This window comes from Physeter macrocephalus, chromosome 6 (assembly GCF_002837175.3).
Source record: "Physeter macrocephalus isolate SW-GA chromosome 6, ASM283717v5, whole genome shotgun sequence".
Classification (NCBI taxonomy): domain Eukaryota; kingdom Metazoa; phylum Chordata; class Mammalia; order Artiodactyla; family Physeteridae; genus Physeter; species Physeter macrocephalus.
This window is the reverse complement of record NC_041219.1, coordinates 44,001,227-44,024,019: the sequence shown is the minus strand read 5'-3', so window position 1 is coordinate 44,024,019 and position 22,793 is coordinate 44,001,227. Positions and strand designations below refer to the sequence as shown.

Here is a 22,793-nt window from a genome sequence, read left to right as displayed (position 1 = left end):
GTTACGTCGCTCTCCCCCTCCCCTCCCTACCCCTAGTTCTGGTTCAGGTGGTGCGAGAACTCTACGCCTGATCCGTACTTTGTTTTTCTGCTACCGACCGCAAAGTGCGCCCGCCTCCGCAACTGACGTAAAATGCTTCCAAGAATACCCGTAGTACTCCGCGAAGCCCGCGGGCTATTCCGAGACGCTGTTTACGTATCGTCTCCGGCGTACGTAGCGTTAAGCTGGAGCAGTCTCAGCGCCGGCCGCCATTTTGTGCAGTCGCTGGGAAGGAAGGAGACGCCTAAACCGCGGCACTGCCGGGTTTGAGCGTAGCCAAACCTACCCACTGCTTCTGTAACCCCGATTCTCTGTGTTTTGCTCCCGTCTCCGACGAGAGAGGCGGCGACGGTGGCGTCTGCGACGGGAGACAGCGCGTCGGAGCGAGAAAGCGCCGCGCCTGCCGCCGCCCCAACAGCGGAGGCGCCGCCGCCATCGGTCGTCACTAGACCGGAGCCGCAGGCCCTCCCGAGCCCGGCCATCCGTGCCCCGCTCCCAGATCTCTATCCATTTGGGACCATGCGCGGAGGCGGCTTTGGGGACCGGGACCGGGATCGTGACCGTGGAGGGTAAGGGGGGAGGAGGAGAGGAAAGGCCTTGTGTGCACGCGGGGCGGGGAGGAGGTTGCTTCCTGAGGAGACAGCAGCCTGCGGTCGAGCGGAAGACTTTAGAGCTGACTGCGAGAGTGGGAGCGACGCTCCCGACTGTGGGAGGCGAGGCGACCCGGGACGTAATACCGGTTTAGAGCGCGGGCCTCTGGGTGGGCCTGGGCCCCCGGGTCACTGGTGACCCGGCAGGGGGGGCGGCGGCGGCTTGGCGACGCCCCAGCCCCTGCTTGCGGACGGTCGTCGTGGCGCGGCCCGGCCTCAGCCCCGCGGGGAGCAGGAGGGGAGGCCTGGCCGCCGCCAACTCAGCCCGGGCCTCCTTCGTTTCCTGGCTTTCGAGCCCGGCCGATTTGAGCAAGTCATTTGATGTTTCCAGGCCTAGTGTTCATCCGTGAAACTCGGATGTTCTTGCTGAGAGAAGAGGATGAGGTCTCCGAGTTCAGCCTGGGAAAATCTTTTACGCGAAATGGCTTCCCTGTTCATGGAACTGGAAACCTGGCTTGAAACTAGAGACTAAGAGGCTGACTGGTAGTCTTTAAAATATTTAAAAATTACCTTTAGTCGTATTTTAAAATAATTCGATGGAAGCACATTGGAATGCAAAGTGATGGGATTACTTGCCCTCAAATGGTCGTTTGGGGGGAGGGAGTTTTTGGTTTGGTCGTTATTACAGGGTTTTTTTTTTTTAATGTTTCAGTCTTTTTTTTTTTTTTTTCTTCTCTAATTGGACTGAAGCATTAACTTCTCGGCCTAGCTTGAAAATTTTTGATGTTGTAATGCCACGGTTATTGGGTTGGAAGTTAACAGGATTAAACCTGGAGTCCTCCCAGATACTGAGATTCAAGTCTTAATGTGTCCCCCCCTACACCGTTAAAGGAAAAAGTTGCTTTAGAGATCCGTGTTGATTTATGCTGTTTACTTTTTTGTAATAAAAGTTTTATCTATGGTTAAAAAGTTTATGTGACGCCACTTCTTAATATATATATATGAGTGTGTGTGACCTTGGGCAAGATCCTGAACCTTTGTGAGCCGATTTTCTCATCTGAAGATGGGGATAGTAATTGCCTTTGCATTGTTCTCCAGAATTGAGATACTGTGTGTAATTGTCTCTCTGTAGTAGGCATTGTTAATGCTATTTTCTCAAACATTTTTGTCTTGTGGTTCAGATACACAAGTACCAGATCTTCTAGTCACAAGCTCCTCAATTATCTCTTAATTTACTAACTAAAAAGGATTGCTTTGACTTACACCTTTTTACGAAGGAAAATATTTGATTTTAGCATTAAATTCGGAGGGCTGTAAGTGGAATGTTTGCTTAGTGTTTCACAGTACAGCTAAATTTAGAAGTGAATTTCAGTACAACCACTTAGGAAAAAGAACTTAACTTAATGTTACCTAGTAAAATGAAGATGACCCAGAATTCCTCTCTTAAGCTTTATACCCTAGACTCTTAGGCCTAGAGAAACCCTGTACACATACCCCGGTATCCATGTTTATAACAGTGTTGTTCATGACAGTATTAGGAACAGCTCAAGTGTCTGGATAAATTCGTACAATAGACTGCAGTACAGCAGTGAAAAAGAAAAACTTGTATCAACATGGATGATTCACAAATATAATGTTAAGTAAAACAAGTTATGCTAGAAGAATAACATACAAGGACACTAACAAATATGACAAGACAAAAAAATAACACAATGGTTAAAATTCGAGGTACTAGTTAATGATGGGGATTGTAAACTTGAAATAGGCACATGGAGGCTACCAAGGTACTGATAATGGTTGTTTTTTTACCGTGGGTGTTTGGTTTACTATCTTACTGTATATATGCTTTAATAATAAAAGTTCATTATTTGAAAAGAGGAAAAAGTGAATTACTGATCCATTCTTAGTTTACCCCACCCATATTGACTCTTAAGTATCAGATGACATTAAAAAAAGACTTTAGAAATAATTCATTTCAAACAAAATGGCACTCTAATAAAGTCTATGCCCTAATTCTACCTTTACTATGAAATTTCCTGTGTTATTTGAATTGCTGCTGTTTGAACTGAACAGAGCTGAAATGGATTATTGTTTTGAAAGGGGAATGAGTGAGGTAGTGTACGTACACGGATAGTACAAATGTGCATTGTACACTTAAACTAACTTGATTTTGCGTGTTAATGTACAAATCTTCAAAACTGGTATTTACTGCAAAGCTAAGTTAAACTTAATACTCAGTAAAAACATTAAATGAGCAGCATGGTATGCAGGGGGTTAGGATATGTGCATCTTTAAATGGTGGCACAAATATACTCAAATTCTACAAGAGAAAAGGCTCAAGTTCTGTTCTAGGTCGTTATTTTAATGTCTGGGTAGCACTGGAATGCAACAGCAGCAGCATTGAAATGGCATCTTCTGGGAATCACATAAATTTATATAATTAGGCAGCCAATCTCTGAAAATTGGTCTTGGGTCATTTTTATTCTTTGCAAGACTGACAATCTAATGACTTGGCTTTTTTATTTGTAGAATACCTGATTTAAAATTGTGTTAGTTGCTTCACTTGCAAGTGAGGGATCAGGGGTCAATCCATGTAGTTTTAGGTCTGTACAGTCTTAAGCCTGAGGGCATATTGAAGGTGTCATAGGTATTGATCAACAGTAGTATAACTGGAATCAGCCAAGTTCTGCCTTTTGAATGTAAATATTTAATAGTCCCAGTAAAATTTCCAGCCATCAGTCTTTGTGTGTATTTAGAGAAATGTATAGCTGGGTCTTTAAGGCAAAGAATTTTAAGAGCATTTTGAATTCCAGGAAATTGAGGCCCTTTAGGATAGTTAGTACATGTACTGCCTGTTGATTATTAAGTGGAACCACTTGCAAGATTATATGAATGAGTTAGAGTGGAAAAGAACTACATTCAGTGTATTTTCAGTAGTAAGGAAATGGGATGAAAACATACTGTATATTATTTGTCCATCAGACAACGCCCTGCACTTTAATAGGTTGAAATACAGAAATGAAGACCATCTTAGTGTTGGGATTCTTCTAGGAGAAGTAGAACGTATCAAGTTCGGCTAATGGCCATATTTGTATTCCAGTTGAACTTGTCTGTTGTGAAAGACAGATAAAGCAAAAAGATTGATTTTTAAATAGAGATTTAAAGACCTTAAATAAGCCTATTAATGGGACTATTAGCAAATTTATAGTTAATAGTTCTATTTGCCTGTGAATAGAAAGGAGAAAGAAGATAAAGGTGGAGATAAAGTGGAAGGAAAGATCATAAATTTTTGCCCTGGCCATTCATTAGCATAAACTAAAGGTGAAGACTAGCCTACCAGTCTTGTAGGGGTCCTAATAGTTTTCCTTAGCAGATTAGCAGGCAAAAGGAGTGCTCATCACAGTATAAAGGGGTAAGGGGTTCAAGAAGCCATTCCAAGTATGGAGCTGCTTGAACTGTTTCTCTTCCTGTCCACAATTTTGCCCTAGTTTAAACTTTTATGTCCTCGCCTACATTTCAGAATATTACATAAGAGTAGAGACTTCTATTCACTTTAGTATCTCTAGCACCACTTAAAACAGTACCTGGTACATAGTTGGTACCCAGTAACTATCAGTTGAATGAATACAATTAGGCCAGCTTATACTGAGTGTTTACTATGCCAGATGCTGTTTTAAGCACTTTACACGTAAATAGTTTTTTGGAGGGGGCTGGTAGTATCTTAAGAGTCCCATCTTTTTACATGTTTTTATGGCACCTAAGGTGTTTTGCTTTAAAAACACTAAAAAGCTAAAAATGTTGGTGTTTCTAGATTTGGAGCAAGAGGTGGTGGTGGCCTTCCCCCGAAGAAGTTTGGTAATCCTGGGGAGCGTTTACGTAAAAAGAAGTGGGATTTGAGTGAGCTCCCCAAGTTTGAGAAGAATTTTTATGTTGAACATCCAGAAGTGGCAAGGCTGACTCCGGTAAGTTTGGGGGGTTTTATTTATTTTCTTTTTTTTCATATACAGTAATGAACCAAGTAGGTACATTAGCCAGAGTCTACTCATATACAGCCGTTGCTGTTACATGTTTTAGTCTAGTGTGGTGGTACTTTTCCTGGGTTCTTGTTAGGATTGCTGATACAAGAGAAACCAGTAATACCTAATGTATTACTTGGTTCTCATTTGTTGGTTATATTTTCCAACCAATTTGTTATGTGATCTTAGCTGTATATGAAGTGTCATGTCTTTTCATCTGTGAAGTAAATTAAAAATTTAAAACATGGCTTTTACTCCTGCTTGTATTTTTAACCTCATGATTATTTTGGACTCTACACATGACATGGTAACTTGTTCAGAAAAAAGTGTAAAGAAAGAGAACTTGGTCCTAAGTTCCACATTTTCTCTCTCTTCCTACTTCTGGCCTTGGGCAATTTACTAATCTTTCTGAATAACTGTTTTCTTATGTGGAAAATGGAACGGTTGCTAACCTGCTTCATTGACTCAGAGTTGGATGAAGCTGAACACATATGAAAGCACTATAAGAAGTGTTATACATATTTTCCATTGTAATTGTGGATTTGATGTAATTGTTCTGCTGTATTGGAACATAAAGTTTTGCATGTTTAGAATAACTTGTTTACTGATTTGTCTTACTTTGTTGTCTTACATAGTATGAGGTTGATGAACTACGCCGAAAGAAAGAGATTACAGTGAGAGGAGGCGATGTTTGTCCTAAACCTGTGTTTGCCTTCCATCATGCTAACTTCCCACGTAAGTGTTTTTTCAATCCAGTATCTTAATTGTTAATTTAGCTTGAACGGTCAGTGTGGTCATAGGTTATTTAAAGGTTTTGACCCAGGCTCAGGATTTTGTTGAAAAGTCACGTAGAAACCTTTCACAAAGGTTTTTGGGGGTTTTTGTTTGTGTGTGTGCGTTTGTGGTTTTTGTTTTGTTTTTATTTTTAATGCTCATGTGTTCTTTGCTTAGAACTTTTTTGGGTTTTTTGGGTTTTTTCCCCATCTTTCCCTGGGGTTTTGCCTCTACCTTTTAGAAAACAGCAAAATGAAATTGCTTTCTAGCTGGTTAAAATTTGAATTAGATAAACACTAAGTGACTACCATGTACCATGGTCGTCACTACCATGTTAAATACTTCAGAGCAGTGGTTTTCAAGTTTTCGAGGATAAGGGTAGATGGCTGTGGCAGTAGCCTTGAGAAGTAGTAAGTAGCAGGTCAGAGATTCAGTACTGAAGAAAAGAACAATACTTGGAGAGATGTAAAGCTGGGTAAATCTTGCCTTCAGTGAGCTTAACAGTTTTTTAAATTTCTTTTGGCTGTGGTCCTTAGTTTTACTTAAAGTAGTAATATTGATTTTCATACAGAATACGTAATGGATGTGTTGATGGATCAGCACTTCACAGAACCAACTCCAATTCAGTGCCAGGGATTTCCCTTGGCTCTTAGTGGCCGGGATATGGTGGGCATTGCTCAGACTGGCTCTGGGAAGACATTGGCGGTATGTACCAGCAAGGGAAGATTTTTAATATTGTGGTAACTTGTTTTGCTATTGTAAATACTCCATATGTTCTCAATTCTTGAAATTCTAATTCAGATAGGGATAATATTTCAGCTTTTTTAGCTATCTGAAATATGTGGAAGCATTTTATGTTCAAATATACATTGCACATATGTGTAACAGTTGTGAGTTCTGTTTTGCCTTTCCTAGTTACTTAGGCGTTATCAATTACTGTGATAATTCAGAGCAGTTAATATAATGGCTTAGTTTTGGTATAACACTGTCCTTCTTTCCCCCCACCCCAGTATTTGCTGCCTGCTATCGTTCATATTAACCACCAGCCTTACTTGGAAAGAGGAGATGGCCCAATTGTAAGTGTGTTTCAGTTTGTTTACACTTCTAAGAATGACTACAACTTAATGATTATTGTGTTTCAGGCACTGTGCTTTACATACGTTCTCAGATTTCATCCTCAACCCTACCTTCCATATCTGGAAGAGATATTATGTCTGTCTTACTGATAAATTTTAGACACAGTGCAATTAAATGACTTGCCCAGGGTCATATAGGAATTAAATGGCTGAGCTTGAATTTGAACTACTCTTACTTTTAACCATTATGCCCATTACCTTCATATAGAGGCATTTACTCTGCATTAAATTCAAGTGCAATTCTTAATTGCTCACTGATGCTGTGAGGGATAAAAAAGTATGAAATGAGATCCTTGCCCTGTGGCGGAGTCGGGTTTGGGATGTGTATTCTTTATGGTTAAGTGATGGCGTCTGTGAATGTTTATAGAGCAGCATGATTTTCTTGTTTGATCGTTTTCATTTATGCTATTTACTGTAAGATTTCGGTAGTGGTCTTCAAACATTTTGAATGTACATTCTTAACTTTTTTTTAATAGAGCTTGCACTCACTGTATATGTTTATGAATACATTATTATAGTATGTCTCAATGTATTCACAACAAGAAATAATGCATTACCTTTCATTAACATAATATGTAATGTATTCCATATGGCTAATAGAGTTAGCTTTATTGTCATTAGTTAATGTCTAATGGATCAGTACACCGAGTGAGAGTCATTGTTAACAGTATATATGATACCTGTTTCAAAGTGTCTTAATTTTGTATTTTTTGGCCAACTTCTTGTCACGTTGTGAATAAGTCATCCTTGTTTTTGCCTCATGTGCCTGGCTGAGAGCTTAAACTAGATGTCAGAAAAGTGTCAGCTTTGCTCATTTCCTGTTCATCTGTTTCTAATTTTTATTTTTCTTTAATTGGGATACAGTTGATTTACAATGCTGTGTTAGTTTCTACTGTACAGTGAAGTGGAGTTCCCTGTGCTATACAGCAGGTTCTCATTAGTTATCTATTTTATACATATTAGTGTATATATGTCAATCCCAATCTCCCAATTTGTTTCTAATATTTAATCCATGGTTTTGCAGGAATATTTTATAGCTACTTACTCATTTTGTGAGTTGTTTAGTTAAAACTAGGTAATGCAGTCTGTAAATCTACTTACATAGTACACGTAACGGTAATGAATCATGTGTCAAAAGTCAGCCATCATACCACATGCCAAGTATTAGTTCTCATAATTTTTGCCACACTCCGGTGCACTGTCTTATACCCCCTGCCTTCCCAACTGCCCACCCCATCACATACTTTGAAAGTACCGAATTAGACAATAGAGAATTAAATAACCTTTTGGTACTTTGTTTTTCCTCCTTAAACTTCGGATAGGTGTCTCAAGTGATTTGTTTGTTTGTTTGTTTTAGTGTCTAGTTCTGGCTCCTACCAGAGAGCTTGCCCAGCAGGTACAGCAGGTGGCTGATGACTATGGCAAATGTTCTAGATTGAAGAGCACTTGCATTTATGGAGGTGCTCCTAAAGGTCCCCAGATTCGAGACTTGGAGAGAGGTAATTTAAAAAAATCAGTGTTTAAGAATTTATTAGTTTCTCTCACTTTACCAATTTCTGTAAATGAAATTGAAGAAGAAAATAGTGGATTCGGGGGGGATCATTATTTCAGCAGCTTAGCAATTCTCAAATATGGTTAAAATGCTATTTTAGGGAAGTTCAGTGTGACTAGAGACTTAAACTTTGACGAGGTTTGGATGAGTATACATAAATTTTTGTTACATCATGCTTTTCCAGGCACTGTGTTAAAAGTTAGTTAGTGCTCTGCAGCACTGAGTACAACCACCAGAGTTGGTGTTTCTTAGTTTGCTGAGGTTTGAACAGTGTATAAAGAATTCTTAGTTGGATAGATCTTTGGTTTTGTTTTACAGGTGTCGAGATCTGTATAGCTACTCCTGGACGCCTGATAGATTTCCTGGAGTCAGGAAAGACAAATCTTCGCCGATGTACTTACCTTGTACTGGATGAGGCTGACAGAATGCTTGATATGGGCTTTGAACCCCAAATTCGTAAAATTGTTGACCAAATCAGGGTGTGTAAAGCTGATAATTCGTTGTCTTATACCCTTTGCCTGTAGTAGTTACTTAATCTAAAAGAAAGCCTTTCCTTTCCTTTCCGGATAGCCTGATAGGCAGACATTAATGTGGAGTGCAACCTGGCCAAAAGAAGTAAGACAGCTTGCAGAGGATTTCCTTCGTGATTACACCCAGATCAACGTAGGCAATCTGGAGTTGAGTGCCAACCACAACATCCTCCAGATTGTGGATGTCTGCATGGAAAGTGAAAAAGACCACAAGTATGAAAGATTTCACTGTTTTGATGATGCTGATAAACCTTTCCTAATAATCCTCCAAAACTAAAGTGTTAGAAGCCAGTATTTTTTAGGCTTGAAAACATTAAAAGCATTGCTAGCTTTCCAACAGTCCGTTCTTTATATTATTCATCAGAGCTTGTGGTTAAAGGCAAGGATTTGAATCCCAGTTCTGATAATTACCAGCTGTAGAGAAAGTAATTTGAAAAGAAAGAACTAAAGCTTTGGAGGGTTGATAATGCAAACATAGCTTCTGCGTGATGTGTAGGGGGGTCTTCTCTGGATGACTGAATTGTTTGGTCTTGTTTTCAGGTTGATCCAACTCATGGAGGAAATAATGGCTGAAAAGGAAAATAAGACAATAATATTTGTAGAGACGAAAAGACGCTGTGATGACCTCACTCGAAGGATGCGCAGAGATGGGTGAGTGTAGCACTGAGGTAATTAATTTGCCTCAGATTTTATAGTTCAGTAGGAATTTCTAAATTGGTGTTGTGAATGTTGTATAATATTTCAACAATGCCTAACGTGTACTTTGCTCTTTTCTTCTGACAGTTGGCCAGCTATGTGTATCCATGGAGACAAGAGTCAACCAGAAAGAGATTGGGTACTTAATGGTGAGTTCAAAACTAAGCATTGTCCTTATACTCTGTTTCAGGGATTGGCAAACTTTCTGTAAAGAGCCAGGTAGTAAATATTTTCGGCTTTGCAGACTGTATAGTGTTTTGTGTCACAACTGTTAAACTCTACTGTTGTAGCACAAAAATGGCCATAGACATTATGTAAAGAGACAGCCTGGCTGTGTTCCAACAAAACTTTATTTGCAGAAATAGGCATTGTACCAGATTTGACCCAAAGACCAGGGTTTGCCTAGCTCTGCTCTAGTTAATTGAATATTGGGGGCATTTTTGTCATCTCCACCATACTTCAAGGTCATTAGTGCTGGCTCTTTACACCACTTTTTCACCACTTAGACCACCCTTTCTTTATCTAATGAGTTCTTGTCTTTATAGATAAGTACACCAGCCTGGAAGCTCCCACATCCCATACTTGTGGGATTTTAATGGAGGCTTCACCACGTTAACTCAGTCTCCCTCTTCACTCCTCTCCTCTCCTCTCCGCTCTGGGAAGGGGGCTCAAAGTTCCAAGCTTCTCTGATCATGGCTTGGTCTTTCTGGTGAACAGCCTCCATCCAGGAGCTATTCTGGAGCCCATCAAGTGTCTTTTCACTAGAAAAAAGATTCCTTTCTTGTTCTTGTTCTTGTTCTTGTTTAGGAACTCTTGTTCAGGGACCAGGGTCAAAGACTTAAGTATTAGAATAAAAGATTCTCCTAGCATTCCTGTTTTGCAAGGGTTTTAGGAGCTCTGTGCCAGGAACTGAGGGCAGAGACCAGTATATATATTCTGTTATTTCACAGGACAAAGTTAATGGTTTCATTCCACATCTTTTAAACCTCCCTTTCCATACCCCCTCCCCCACCCCTGCTTTTGTTTTTGTTTTATTTGGGAGACAACTTTGCTGTCATAATTTAAGGGAAGAAAATTTCCAGCTCATGTTAATTTTGTTACACATTGCCACACCATTTTAATGGTACTTCATTATTAGAGGTAAATTTTTTCATCTGTTGCTCCTCTGCTAAAGGTGAGTATAATAAATATTTTCAAAAGAATTACTATTATCTTTAAATTTAAAAGAGCTTGGTGTGTTCTTACACCATTACTTGAAGTTTTAATATGATAGGGTAAGAAGGCCAGATAGCTGGGAATGTTTATTTGGTCATTTTTTTAAGATATATCACGAGGTAGCCTTAATTTTATAACTTGTTTTCATGGTATTATCCTTGTTTTTCAGAGTTCCGTTCTGGAAAGGCTCCCATTCTCATTGCCACAGATGTAGCCTCCCGTGGGCTAGGTTTGTATAGATAGGTGTCTCTGTCAATGGTATATGTATCTTTTGGTTAAAAGATTTGCTTGTCTTTTCACATTAGAGTTGCATATATGTGTGTTTAGATAAATATTTAAAGGAGAAGAATTACAAAGTATGTGATTCCCCTTTCCCCCATGATTTTTTTTTAACCTTGGTGGGTTTTTTTGTTTGTTTTTTGGGGTTTTTTTTCCTTTTATTTTCAAAGTCTCTTCCTGCTCCTAACAAACAGGCTTTGGTCTGCAGCAAGGCCTAGGCATGACTATTTAAACCGTTAGAGGGAGAGGAGACATTCATTTGCACAGCTCAACTTCTTCCTGGTTTTATTCTATATTCTGGGTGAATAAAATGAGCCCAGTTGAACCTAGCTATTAGAAGCTAGTTTCTTCAGTTATTTATTTCCCCTTTACCAGTCTATCTGCGGATGTCCAATTCCATAAATGCTAATATATTCTTGGGATTTAGTAAATCTATAGATATGATACCTTTCAGCAATTAAATCTGCGTTGCCCAATTTAATTTACTGAAGTAGAACTATCGTGAGCACTCAGTTATCCCCTCCTCCCACCCATACTCATATCATCGATGCGCTGTCTTCCAATTTAAGAACTTAATTTGAAGCTGATGTTCTGGAGTTTCCAACCCATTACGATTTAAGGTATACAGAGATATTTTGTGGTACTTTAGCCCATTATTCTGAGCAAAACAGGTGTAACTCAAAACTTATATTTTAAAAAATGATAGAGTATTTCTGTCACAAATAATTTTAACATTATTGACAGATACTAATTTCTTGCCCAGGAAGGCGAGAAGCACCATATTCCCTTATATTCAACATAAAGAGAGCAAGTATTCCAACTGGAATACAAAAGTAATGAAGGCTTTTTAAACATTGCACTCATCATTCCCTCCTTCAGAGGTGGTGACTTGCAGCCATGACTGAAAAATTGTCTCTGCCCTCTGAGGTCATGTCTGGATCTGTGCGGTTAGAACTTGGACCTGTTGGGAGAAGAGGCTGAGGCCTGAAAGCAGTTTACATAAAAGCTTTCAGTGATGGTGGTTTTTAAACAGGCTTGCTATGTGCTGGTAGCTTCTTTGTGCATCTTGCCTAGACAATTTAAAATATTTGTTCCATGTCCCCCTGCATTTCTAAACCAACTCAATTGGCTGCCGTGAGAATAACTTCGACTCTTCGTCCCACCCCCACTCATCCAAGAGAGGGGAGAGGGAAGGTATCTGAGTCTGTTTCTTGTTACTCAGCATCAGTGCTTGTTTTGGGCCCCTTTGTTTGCTGCCTTGTAAAAATCAAAAGGAAGGGGAAAACCCACCAAAATGGCAGAATGCTGACCAAGGTCCTACAAGATCCTGGAAAGTGAAGGCTTCTACCTCATAAGACAGGGGTGCAATTTTCAGCTGAGTCACCAGGCCTTTTTTCACTTCCTGTCGAGCGATGGCCTCTTAAATGTTCCCTTCAGGTAAGTTCTTCGATTCCCATAATTTTATAATAGTCATCCTCCGGAAACCACTATTTATTCCCTTTCCAGTGGGATATTTTTTATTTTTCCTTTTTTTGTTTAAACTACACACTGTTAAACTAAAAGTATTGAATTTATTTTGTTTTGTTTTTTAACAGAAGCTTTGATAGCAGCTGCAGATCACTCAGTACATGGCCGAGGCAAATCTACATTGGCCCGAAGCAGCTCTAGATGAGCCTATTGGCTAGTCTCAGCCCCTCCCAATTAGTGATTGGCGATTCAGGCCATGTCATAGGGCTCGTCAGACAAAAAGTTCTTACCCTGGGCAGCTGGCCAAAACATTAACTTTTTGATTTCTTAGCCTGCAACAGCATCTTCTCTAAAGACACCAAGGTAATATTGTGACAGTGCACAAATAACATCAGGGCAGGCTAGACTAGACTGGAGAGAGAGAAATTCTGCGCTTGCTCTTATGTGCCCTCAGCCAGCTATATCTGTGCACACACAAGACACCTTTCTAGTATGAAGAACTTGCACCATGTCTGCCCACTATCGAACCCTTCCAGAAGTATTCCCAAGTGTTGATAGCTGAACTGTTGACTCCAGTCCCCAGTGCTTTCTGCTAGGAAAGCACACATCTGTGCATCCAGTGCAATAATTCAACCTGCTCTGCTGCCTGTGGTCATACACAGTGGGAGTGAGTAAAGGAGCATTATCCTAGCCCTGAAGGTGTGGTCATGGAGCATAATTCCCCATTCCCCCCGTCTCACATCCATCCTGGCCCTGTAAATTTTTGTTTTCCCTTTGTCACCTCAAGGACCCTAGCCGGAGACTCACGCTGCCCCCTGTGATAAGTGCCTTCTCGTCTTTCTGGTGTGATTTCAGGACTTTAGGGGTCAGTAAAGACTGAGGAGCCTTTATTGTAATAAGAAACAGACATAATGCCCCTTTCTTCACAGGCCCTTTAACAATAGCTGAATTTTTTTTTTTTTTTTAAATCATCTCCCCTTTCCCCCTGAAATTAATCCAGTCTGGGCAATAGATGCAGTCTGACCCTTTGGATGTAACTTACATTTTTTTTATTAATTATTTTTTTCTACAATCACCCCAATTATCCTTGGGGGAGGCGTTGGAGGACCTGAAATTTTTACCCGAACCCAGGTTCTCCGGCGCTTGGCAACCAAATGGGGCTACAGAGAAGCATCTAAGCCAGTTCACAGAGCGAGCGTGTGTGGGGACTTCTCACTGCCACGGACCCTTGATGCATGCTCCCCGCGCTCCAGTGGTCCCGTGTCAGAAGGCGGAGTTTTCGAAAGGAGGCCGCCAAAAATAAAAGGCAAAGAGACGGGATCGGCTGCAGCGGTTTCCCAAAGGAGGAGGGAGTGTGCATCGGTCTGGTAACAAACAGAGAATGTTTTTTAATTATTTATATCACAAAAATCTGTGTTTTATCTAGGATATTTTCTGAATATTCTTTGTAAAATGCAGATTTTTTCCACAAAACATTAGGATTCTTTGTTATATTCTTAAATTTGTTTGTTTAAGTAGGTTAAAATATACATTTAGCTGAAAGCATTACACTAACATTTACATACTTTAAGCTTTAGGAGGTTATTCAATCCAATTCCCAGCAGTGGACAGAACATTAAACTTGTGTCTCAAGGTTTCATGGTTTTTCCCACACTCTTTGGCTGTTTAATTTTCCAGGTTACGTAGACAATCTTTGATAATTGAAGCAAGGACTGAGTTAAAGTAACCTTGAGTTGAGAAAAAAACCTCATTTGGCAGAGCTGGGCTTGGTAGTACAGTGAAATTTTAGTGTAATGTGCTCTTGTGGTAATTGAAAGAGGAAAGGTAATTTGGATATTTCTGCAAAGGAAAATAAGTGTGTATTTAACTTTGGCTCTGATCAGTTTTTTTTTTTAATAATCAAAAAATTTTTAATCTAAATATCTTAAGTCTCCATGAAAATGTAGTAATAAAGTATATGAAGTTTTTGTTTTTGTTTTTGTTTGTTTTTTCTTTTCATTTTGCTCTGTGACTGGTTTAAAGGTAAGTTTGTTATATTACTGGTAGATTTTGCCAGGCTTCTCCCAACAGAGTAGAAGTGATTTGGCCTTGTAGCTTAATGATGGTACCACCTTCTACATTCCAGTTTTGAAAAGGATGGAACTGGAATTTGGTACAACTCCTGTCAGTGTATTGGTTAAGATACAGAAGAGGCAGGAGTTTGGATGGTTGAATGGGATTTCCTTAGGATTTTACAGCTGATAAAGATGCTTCTTCCTCTGCATGTCCCAAGCATCATTAATCCTCTTTTACTCTGTTGGGATGAGTCTTTTTTTGTTCCTGTTCAGAGTGGTTACTAACTTAATCTTCTCTCCTCTTGCTGTCATCTGCATTCGTGCTTCCCACCTGTTGTTGGCATGTCCTTTACCTTCTCTTTCCCTGCCACATCAACCTACACACTGACTCATCGTTGGCTTTGAAGATGTGGAAGATGTCAAGTTTGTGATCAACTATGACTATCCAAACAGCTCAGAGGATTATGTGCACCGTATTGGCCGAACAGCCCGTAGCACCAACAAGGGCACCGCCTATACCTTCTTCACCCCAGGGAACCTAAAGCAGGCCAGAGAGTTGATCAAAGTGCTGGAAGAGGCTAATCAGGCTATCAATCCAAAACTGATGCAGCTGGTGGACCACAGAGGAGGCGGCGGAGGAGGGGGTAAGGGTAAGTCCTGGAGTTTTCCAGGTACTGCCAAGGTATCTTTTTTGTGTGTTCATTGTGCCTTGTTTTTTTAAGCCAGTGAAGGTTAATGTATGTTGCTTAATAATTTTTCATAATCTCTTCTAAGTAAGACAATATGAAGTTTGGGAGCCTGTCATAGCCTTAGTAGTATGTTAGGTTTTCGGTTTTCCATATGGAGAAATCGGTAATTTTATACCATTTCATGGTAGTAGAGACAGGCATAGTTACTGGATCTGAATTGGACAGTTGCAGAATATAGTAGGATCTGGGTTTCCTGCCTACAAGTTTGATAGGTTTGATAGGATGTTTTCCCCCCACTTACTGTATGTTGAAGCTTTACATCAGAATTCCCTTCAAGGTTTTTAAAATGCAGTTTTGTTTTGTTTTTTTAAGTGGGTTTGGAATTGAACTAGAAACCTGAACTTTTTCCCTAAAACTTGTGAGATGATTCTGATGCAGTTAGGTCTGCAAAGCAACATTTGAGAACCAGTGTGCACTAGTAGAGGATCCCTTCGTGGTCGTATGAACTTAGCTGCATGCCTTTTTTTGTTTTTTAAACCGTCCTTACCATTTTTCTTACATTTTTAAGAGTGTGTTTCTTGGTAATCCTCAAATAAAGAAAGGGCCTAAAAGGTGAGAAGTTGAATATCCGTTAATAATGTATACCGTTCTTTTGAGTATAAAGTGCTGATTTGGAAGCTGGCCTAGCGCTTAATTAAAGATCAAGAAAGAATATTGAATACTTTTGTACTGAGTAGCATTTTTACATGTGGTTATGTTTGGATCACATATGTAGCATTGAAAATTCCTTGTGTCCTCATCAGGAGGTCGTTCTCGATACCGGACCACTTCTTCAGCCAACAATCCCAATCTGATGTATCAGGATGAGTGTGACCGGAGGCTTCGAGGGGTCAAAGATGGTGGCCGGAGAGACTCTGCGAGCTATCGGGATCGTGGTGAAACCGATAGAGCCGGTTATGCTAACGGTAGTGGCTATGGAAGTCCAAATTCTGCCTTTGGAGCACAAGCAGGCCAATACACCTATGGTCAAGGCACCTATGGGGCAGCTGCTTATGGCACCAGTGGTTACACAGCCCAAGAATACGGTGCTGGCACTTATGGGGCCAGTAGCACCACCTCAACTGGGAGAAGTTCACAGAGCTCTAGCCAGCAGTTTAGTGGGATGGGCCGGTCTGGGCAGCAGCCACAGCCACTGATGTCACAACAGTTTGCACAGCCTCCGGGAGCTACCAATATGATAGGTTACATGGGGCAGACTGCCTACCAGTACCCACCCCCTCCTCCTCCCCCTCCTCCTTCACGTAAATGAAGCCACTCAGGTGGTAGTGACTTGTGCAGACTTAACTACATTTAAAGGAACGCTATCTTTTCCTTTTTTTCTTCTTCCCTTTTTCTTTCTTTAAAAATTTTTTTTCCCAACCATTGTGATTTGTCTTTCATGCAGATTAGTTAGAATTCACTGCCAGGTTTTTTCTGCCTGCCAAAATGATCCAGTCTGTAATAACAGATTTTGTAAAAGTATATATATATGTATAGCCGACTGGAGGAGATTTTTTTCCCCGCAACTTCTTGCATGTTGAGGATGTTTGAGCTATTTTTCATCTTTAAAAGAAAAAGTAAGGTGTTAGGCCCTTTTGTGGGAGCCCATTTTTTGTTGTCCTGAGTTGCGGTGGGGGGAGGGTGGAGGGTTGAATTCTGCAGAAGAAGACGGCATCTGTGCTTTAAATTGCTCTCGTTACTGGAATAGAAAAGCAAGAGGGAGTTCCTGCACATTTTCTGTAATGCTTTTTAATGTTTTTTCAAGCTGGAACAGGGTTCCTCAGGCCTGATGAGTTTTTAAGACAGTGCTTTGCCATTGTCATTTTGGCTGATAGCTTGTTAAGTGCATTTGAGTTCTTTTAAAAATTCCTAATTGGCTTTGTCTCCCTTACACTCTGCCTTCCCCCTTCCCAATTACTGAAAAATAACCATTTTAGTTGTCAGGTTAGAAATTAAATTGCTGAGTCTTGAGGTTTTTTTTTAAGTGTATCCTTTAAATTAAAAACCCCAAATGTTTATTGTAATGGTTAAATGTAGCATCTCAGCATCTGGGTGGAAGCTGCCTATTTTTCTTCCCCATATTACCAGGGACCATCTGTGAAATTCATTTTCCAACCAGACAGCTGCTGTGAGCAGAATGAACATAAATGCTTGCTGGAAATTTATGAACCAGTTCAGTTCGCATTCACCTGCAGAGTGAGAACAACGTTTAATTATAAACAGTATACTCCGTGGGCAGGTTTTCTTTTTAAACTCAGTATTTGTAGAGCTAGAGTAAAAGCAACCCTTTGCCAGCTACTCAGCCCTTTTGGCCACGTTATCTTGAAGGGTCTTGAGGGTTTATTAAAAACTCTTACTCTCTTCATACTCCCGTTCTCTGCAGTGCTTTGTAACAGCTTTTGGGTGCAAAGTTTCCTCAGCATCCTTTTGCACTCAGCTTTTTACAGGTAGGTAGTGCTTAAGAAAAGTTACAGAGGACTAAAGTCCAAGTCCTTTTACTTTTCCTCCACCTGAAAGGTAGGTGAGATTGTCCCCTTCATAGTAATACCAACCGTTTTACTGAGACTTCATATAGCAGATGGGCCTGGAAAGAATTTTCTGCTCTTGTGTTCACTGTAACAGGACAGGGAGATCAGACAGCCTCAGAAATCTCTTCGTATCTAGTGTGGGACTTAATTTTTTAATACTGTTATCGATACTGTTCATTCACAGTGTAGTTAAAGGGGGGAGCCTCTGCTGCATTCTTTGGCTTAGGCCTGAGAGTGCTTGCTGGTTTGTAAGATCAAAATATCTAAATACTTGAGGTTTTTTTTTTTTTGTTTTCCTCTTAAAATTCTTCAGGGAGAGAGAAGGGATTGTTTCTGAGGGGTACTGAAAGTGTGGTTGAATGTGCGACATACAGGTAGGTTGTCAGCATAAGCTGAAATGTATGCATGTGAGAACTTTGACATCTCCCCCCACCCCCACCCCCCACTTTCTTCTTTCTTAACTTCTTTTTCTCCTCCTCATAGAAGTTGAGGCTGAGGGAGGATGGTAGGCACAGGAAAAACATGGCAACACCGCTCTGTGCTTTCAAACCAAAGTGTGTCCCCCCCAAAAAAAAAGTTCGTCTAAGCACTGATTAGTCCATTGTAGGCATTTTTTTCTACACCAAAATTCTCATTTGATTTTTTTTTTTTTTTTTTACACAAAGGTGCCACCACAGGGGGTGTCCTACTCTCTTGCAAGTCTTGAAAGCATCCCTTTGCGGGAAAGGTCTCTGGGCAAGCAAGCAGTATTTGGTCTGCTGCCTGCTTTCCTTTTCCCACCAGGGATGTTGTAATCATAAAGTCAATAACAGCATATCCCAAAACTCAAAAGCTATTGTGTCCTGAGCACAGCTGAAATCTAGTATTTTTTCCTGTATAGCTCCAGAGTTAAAAGTCTTCTGCCTCTATGTCTGCCACTCATAATTCAGGTTCTGTCTTTGCTTCAGAACGTGAGCAGAAGAATCCTCATTTGATGCTCATTATTGTAGTCATGATTGAAACTCATTTAGGGAAAGGATTTCTATATTAAGCTGTGGGGCTGCTTCTCCCCAGTCCCTCCCTAACAATTCATTGTGTGGACTTCTCTCATCTAAAAGGTTGGTGGCTTTTGCTTGGGATCAGTGCTCTCTCTATTTATGTCCTTGCTGGTTTCTGAACACATTCCTGTTGCGTTAAGACTTGAAAGATTTGTAGATGTATGATGTTCAGGCACAGGATGCTAAGAGCTTAAGAGCTTATGTTACTATTCTTAGTTTGTAAATTGTCCTTTTGATACCATCTTGTTTCTTTTGTAGGTATAAATAAAACACTTGACAATAAGGTGTGAGATTTTTATTGCTTAAAAAATTCTGACTACAGGCCAGTGACAGTCTCTTAAGAGTTTTTATTTGCTTCAAGACCATGTTGGTTGACTAACACCTTAGTTAGCACCTAAAAATGTGAAAGGGGTGGTGGGATTAATTGTTCTTAGTGCGCAAATTTGAGTCACGAAGCAACAAGACAGTACCTAGTAGGTAAAGCATGGGGTATTTGTTTCCTCATAACACTTCCCACCTGTCATATCACCTCTGTATCTTGACTCCCTAAACTTGATGGTCTCCTACCTGGAAAGTGAAAATTAATCACAACAGTACACTCCTGATACTTAGGGCTGTCTGTGATGTTCATGTGGGGCTTTTGCCTTATACACAGCAGGGTATATTTCCAGATTGGGATTGGCTGTTCCTTAGCATGAGTCTCACACTAGGGCCTCAGAGAGCAATAGTTGACTTGATCCATTCATGAGTTAAAACACCTAAGGTTTTTATGATGGTCCAGCTGACATTGTGAGGGTACCATACTTATGTAATTGGCCCAAGTTTTAATTACCTCTATAAGGGAGATACTGATGAGAAGGTCTTCTAGATAGAATGATCAGTGCTTTGCTGAATTCCACACCATTTTTCTGACTTCAGTTTAACATTTGGTCTCAGTCATGTAAAAGTCACCCAGGAGAACACTTCAAATAGTTTGCTTCGTGTCCATGTTAATGTGTAGAACATCTCTGAGGACCTTCAAATTGGCATTGGAAGACTTAACTTCTTTCCCTTAAGGACTAGAAGAAAATGACTGAAATTAGAATCTGTCGTGAAAGGACTCCTTTATAACTTTGTGCATAATCTTAGCATCTAATGCCTATTTCACAGTATGTATTCAGATGGTAAAGCCGAGGGGAAACATCTCTGCAGGTTAACTACAGGTTCACTGACCCTGTCTTGGACACTGATGCCCTGCCCGCCCCCCCCCCCAGCCGCCTTGGCAGGCCATGAATCTAGCAGTTGTCCTCAATTTCTTTATTTCACACCTCACACCCAGTGCATTGACAGTTCCTATCAACTCCACTCTCGAGAAATGTCCCTATCTCTTTCCACTGATGACCACCTCCTGGACAATTCCAACTGCTCCATAACATCTCCCCGCTTTGGCTGCTTTTTACTCTACACAGCAGCTGGTGGATTGGTTTTCAGATGACCCCAGTTGCTGCCGTTTGTGGTTAGAATACGATGTGAATGCCTTACCCTGACTTAACTGAGGCCCTAGGTGATTAATCTTGGTTGATCTGCCATATCTAGGTTTACAGTTGACTGTACTAGCCTTTTTGTCCTTTATCATACCAAGCTGGTTCCTGCTTTGGGGCTTACACGTAAGCTGTTCTCTGGAATGTATTTGTCCTATATTTTCCTAGCCCAAGTATTTTGTCAAATGTTATCTCATAGCTGTCCTCCCTGTACGCTGCATAGTACCTAAAATATCCTACTGGTCTGTATTATTTTTTCATGGCACAGCGTTTCCTGAAAACATTTGTCTTCCCATGTTAGAATGTAAGCACCATGGGGGGCACACAGACTTGCCTCTGTTCACTTCCATATCCCCTCAAACATTGAATGGATTGGTAACTGAGACAGTGCCAGCAACACTGTTCTCGCGGCACCTACCTTTGGTCACATACAAGTAGAAGAAGTCACAGTAGAAGATGGTTTGTACTACCCCAGACACCACTGCAATTTGGTCATAGAAATTCTCAGTCTGGTACCGCCTGATCCAGTTAGCCAAGTAGAGGGCCCGGTACAGCCCAAGAAAGAACAGGTAATGAGTAGTAATGGTCTCAGCCTCTCCGGTCTTGCTGATCATGAAGAGCTGGGGCAGGATGGCCACTGATTCCAGGTAGATAGAGAAAGTCCAGAGGATCTGAGCCAAAGAGAAGTAGCCAGAGGAGGCTGGTCAAGAAGGGGCCATCTTTAGAATTTAGTTACTAAAATAATGTTTATTGGAGAGAATACAGTGAAGTAAAAAATTTTTTTAAGATGAACTAGTTCACCATTTATTCAGGTCTTATTTACTTGCCGCTCCGCGTGGCTTGCAGAACCTCAGTTCCCCAACCAGGGATTGAACCCGGGCCACGGCAGAAAGCCAGAATCCTAACCATTAGTCCACCAGGGAACTCCCAGAATCGTGTTCTTGAAATTTTTAAATATTTTCATCAGTGTATCATTCCACCCCTTTCTTTGTACATAAAAAATATTTTTAAGAGATTCAAGCGTACTGCTTTTTTCACAAGCGTGAATGTTGCTATAGAACATCATTTTTAATTGTTGCAGAATTCTGTCATACAAACTTGCTTTAATTGAGGCTGTGGTTTCTCAAAATGGAATCAATGAACACCAGCATCAGAATCTCCTGAGATGCTCGTTGCCCCAAAGATTCTTGGGTCAGAGCCCAGACCTGAGCTGAAATCTGGGTCTGGACTGTGCTCTAATATCCACTAATCACCAGTTGGACAGAGGGTCTTAGTCTTAAGTGGTGCTGTGATGCCTGCTTTGTTTATGAACACGACTATTTAGATGTGCCCATTTTCAAGAGGAGTACTGTCAATAGCTTATTGGCAATTTCTAAACTTATAACAACAATACAAGAGTAATGGCCATGGTTGTGGCAGAAAGGTAGCCCAGACTTTACCAAGGGTCCAGAGGTAAGGACTTTAGGGAGTGTGTTTACCTTTGGGAATTAGTACCCTGGGTCCCTTCCCTTACCTCCAGAGGAGTGAAACTGTAGTTTTCAAGGAAGGAGAGGCCAATGACTGGGACCAGAAGAAACTCCAGGCGGAATGTGTCATTCTCACTGTCAAATGTTTTCCGGAATTTCCCATAGATCATGTACACTGTGACATAGGCACAGAGGAGAAAAACCACCTAAAAAGGGAGAGAGACACATGGGAATTGATAGTCATTTCCCAACCTATTTGCTGGGCTCCAAAGCCACCCTGAGTTGGGACCTACCAAACCCAAGGGCTAGTGTTCTGCCTTAAGGTGGAAAAGGTGAAGTGTGCTTGCACATTTCTCTTGGGCCAATGAACCTAGAATCTGAAGCTAATGACCTTTTTGTTAAGTAACTCCACGCTTCTAACTGGGACTGATAGTGCTACCATGAAGACTCAAAGGTACCCAGGCGTCCTCTCACTGTGGAATGTTAGGCAAAAAAAACAGAACTGGTCTTTGTCGGGGGACTTAGTGGCATTCCATGGCTCTTTTATTATTTTTTAAAATTTATTTTATTTATTTTTGGCTGCATTGGGTCTTCGTTGCTGTGCACGGGCTTTCTGTAGTTGTGGCGAGTGGGGGCTGCTCCTCGTTGTGCGTGGGCCTCTCATTGTGGTGGCTTCTCTTGTTGCGGAGAACAGGCTCTAGGTGTGCGGGCTTCAGGAGTTGTGGCTCGAGGGCTCTAGAACGCAGGCTCGGTAGTTGTGGCGCACGGGCTTAGTTGCTCCGCGGCATGTGGGCTCTTCCTGGACCAGGGCTCGAACCCGTGTCCCCTGCATTGGCAGGCGGATTCTTAACCACTGCGCCACGAGGGAAGCCCCCAGGGCTCTTTTAAAGCCTCAACTTCCTGGATCTGCATCAGTGACTTGAGAGCATTCTTCCACAAAGACTTGAATCAGTTGACCCATCAATCCTTCAGAAAAGTGCTCTTTTGGGCTTCCCTGGTGGCGCAGTGGTTGAGAGTCCGCCTGCCAATGAAGGGGACACGGGTTCGTGCCCCGGCCCGGGAAGATCCCACGTGCCGCGGAGCGGCTAGGCCCGTGAGCCATGGCCGCTGAGCCTGCGCGTCCGGAGCCTGCGCTCCTCAACGGGAGAGGCCACAACAGTGAGAGG

The 22,793-nt window shown here is 41.2% G+C and overlaps 2 protein-coding genes across 5 annotated transcripts in view; one reads left to right on the top strand and one right to left on the bottom strand.

The window, feature by feature from the left end:
• Positions 1 to 232: 232 nt before the first annotated feature.
• On the top strand, positions 233 to 16,866 carry DDX17 (DEAD-box helicase 17). Of its 2 annotated transcripts, none has more exons than XM_007111721.4 (13): positions 233 to 608; positions 4,441 to 4,591; positions 5,281 to 5,380; positions 5,991 to 6,124; positions 6,430 to 6,495; positions 7,913 to 8,054; positions 8,426 to 8,586; positions 8,678 to 8,850; positions 9,178 to 9,288; positions 9,421 to 9,482; positions 10,718 to 10,777; positions 14,756 to 14,998; positions 15,841 to 16,866. In XM_007111721.4, exons 1-13 carry the CDS (start codon positions 559 to 561, stop codon positions 16,344 to 16,346), a joined length of 1,959 nt encoding a protein of 652 aa, XP_007111783.1. In that variant the 5' UTR covers positions 233 to 558; the 3' UTR covers positions 16,347 to 16,866. The 2 variants fall into 2 exon arrangements, with proteins under 2 accessions (XP_007111783.1, XP_007111784.1); XM_007111722.4 differs by having other exon boundaries at positions 245 to 608; positions 14,756 to 14,992.
• A 2,055-nt stretch (positions 16,867 to 18,921) lies between these two features.
• The window catches only part of KDELR3 (KDEL endoplasmic reticulum protein retention receptor 3), a 13,913-nt gene continuing 10,041 nt past the window's right edge, over positions 18,922 to 22,793 (bottom strand). For 2 of the 3 annotated variants that reach the window (XM_007111720.4, XM_028490622.2), the window contains exons 3-5: positions 21,675 to 21,833; positions 20,580 to 20,832; positions 18,922 to 19,699 (exon numbers count right to left, since the gene is read on the bottom strand). In XM_007111720.4, coding sequence (XP_007111782.1) covers positions 19,659 to 19,699; positions 20,580 to 20,832; positions 21,675 to 21,833 — 453 coding nt within the window. In that variant the 3' untranslated portion in view covers positions 18,922 to 19,658. Of the gene's footprint in view, positions 19,700 to 20,502; positions 20,833 to 21,674; positions 21,834 to 22,793 lie in introns of those variants that run through there. The other variant, XM_055085308.1, reaches the window with a different exon arrangement.

Excerpts from the sequence above, each read along its gene's own strand:
- DDX17 (XM_007111721.4), top strand. The coding sequence starts at position 559 with ATGCGCGGAGGCGGCTTTGGGGACCGGGACCGGGATCGTGACCGTGGA. Across the intron at positions 4,592-5,280 it reads AAGTGGCAAGGCTGACTCCG|TATGAGGTTGATGAACTACG; the intron begins GTAAGTTTGGGG and ends TGTCTTACATAG. Across the intron at positions 8,055-8,425 it reads GATTCGAGACTTGGAGAGAG|GTGTCGAGATCTGTATAGCT; the intron begins GTAATTTAAAAA and ends TTTGTTTTACAG.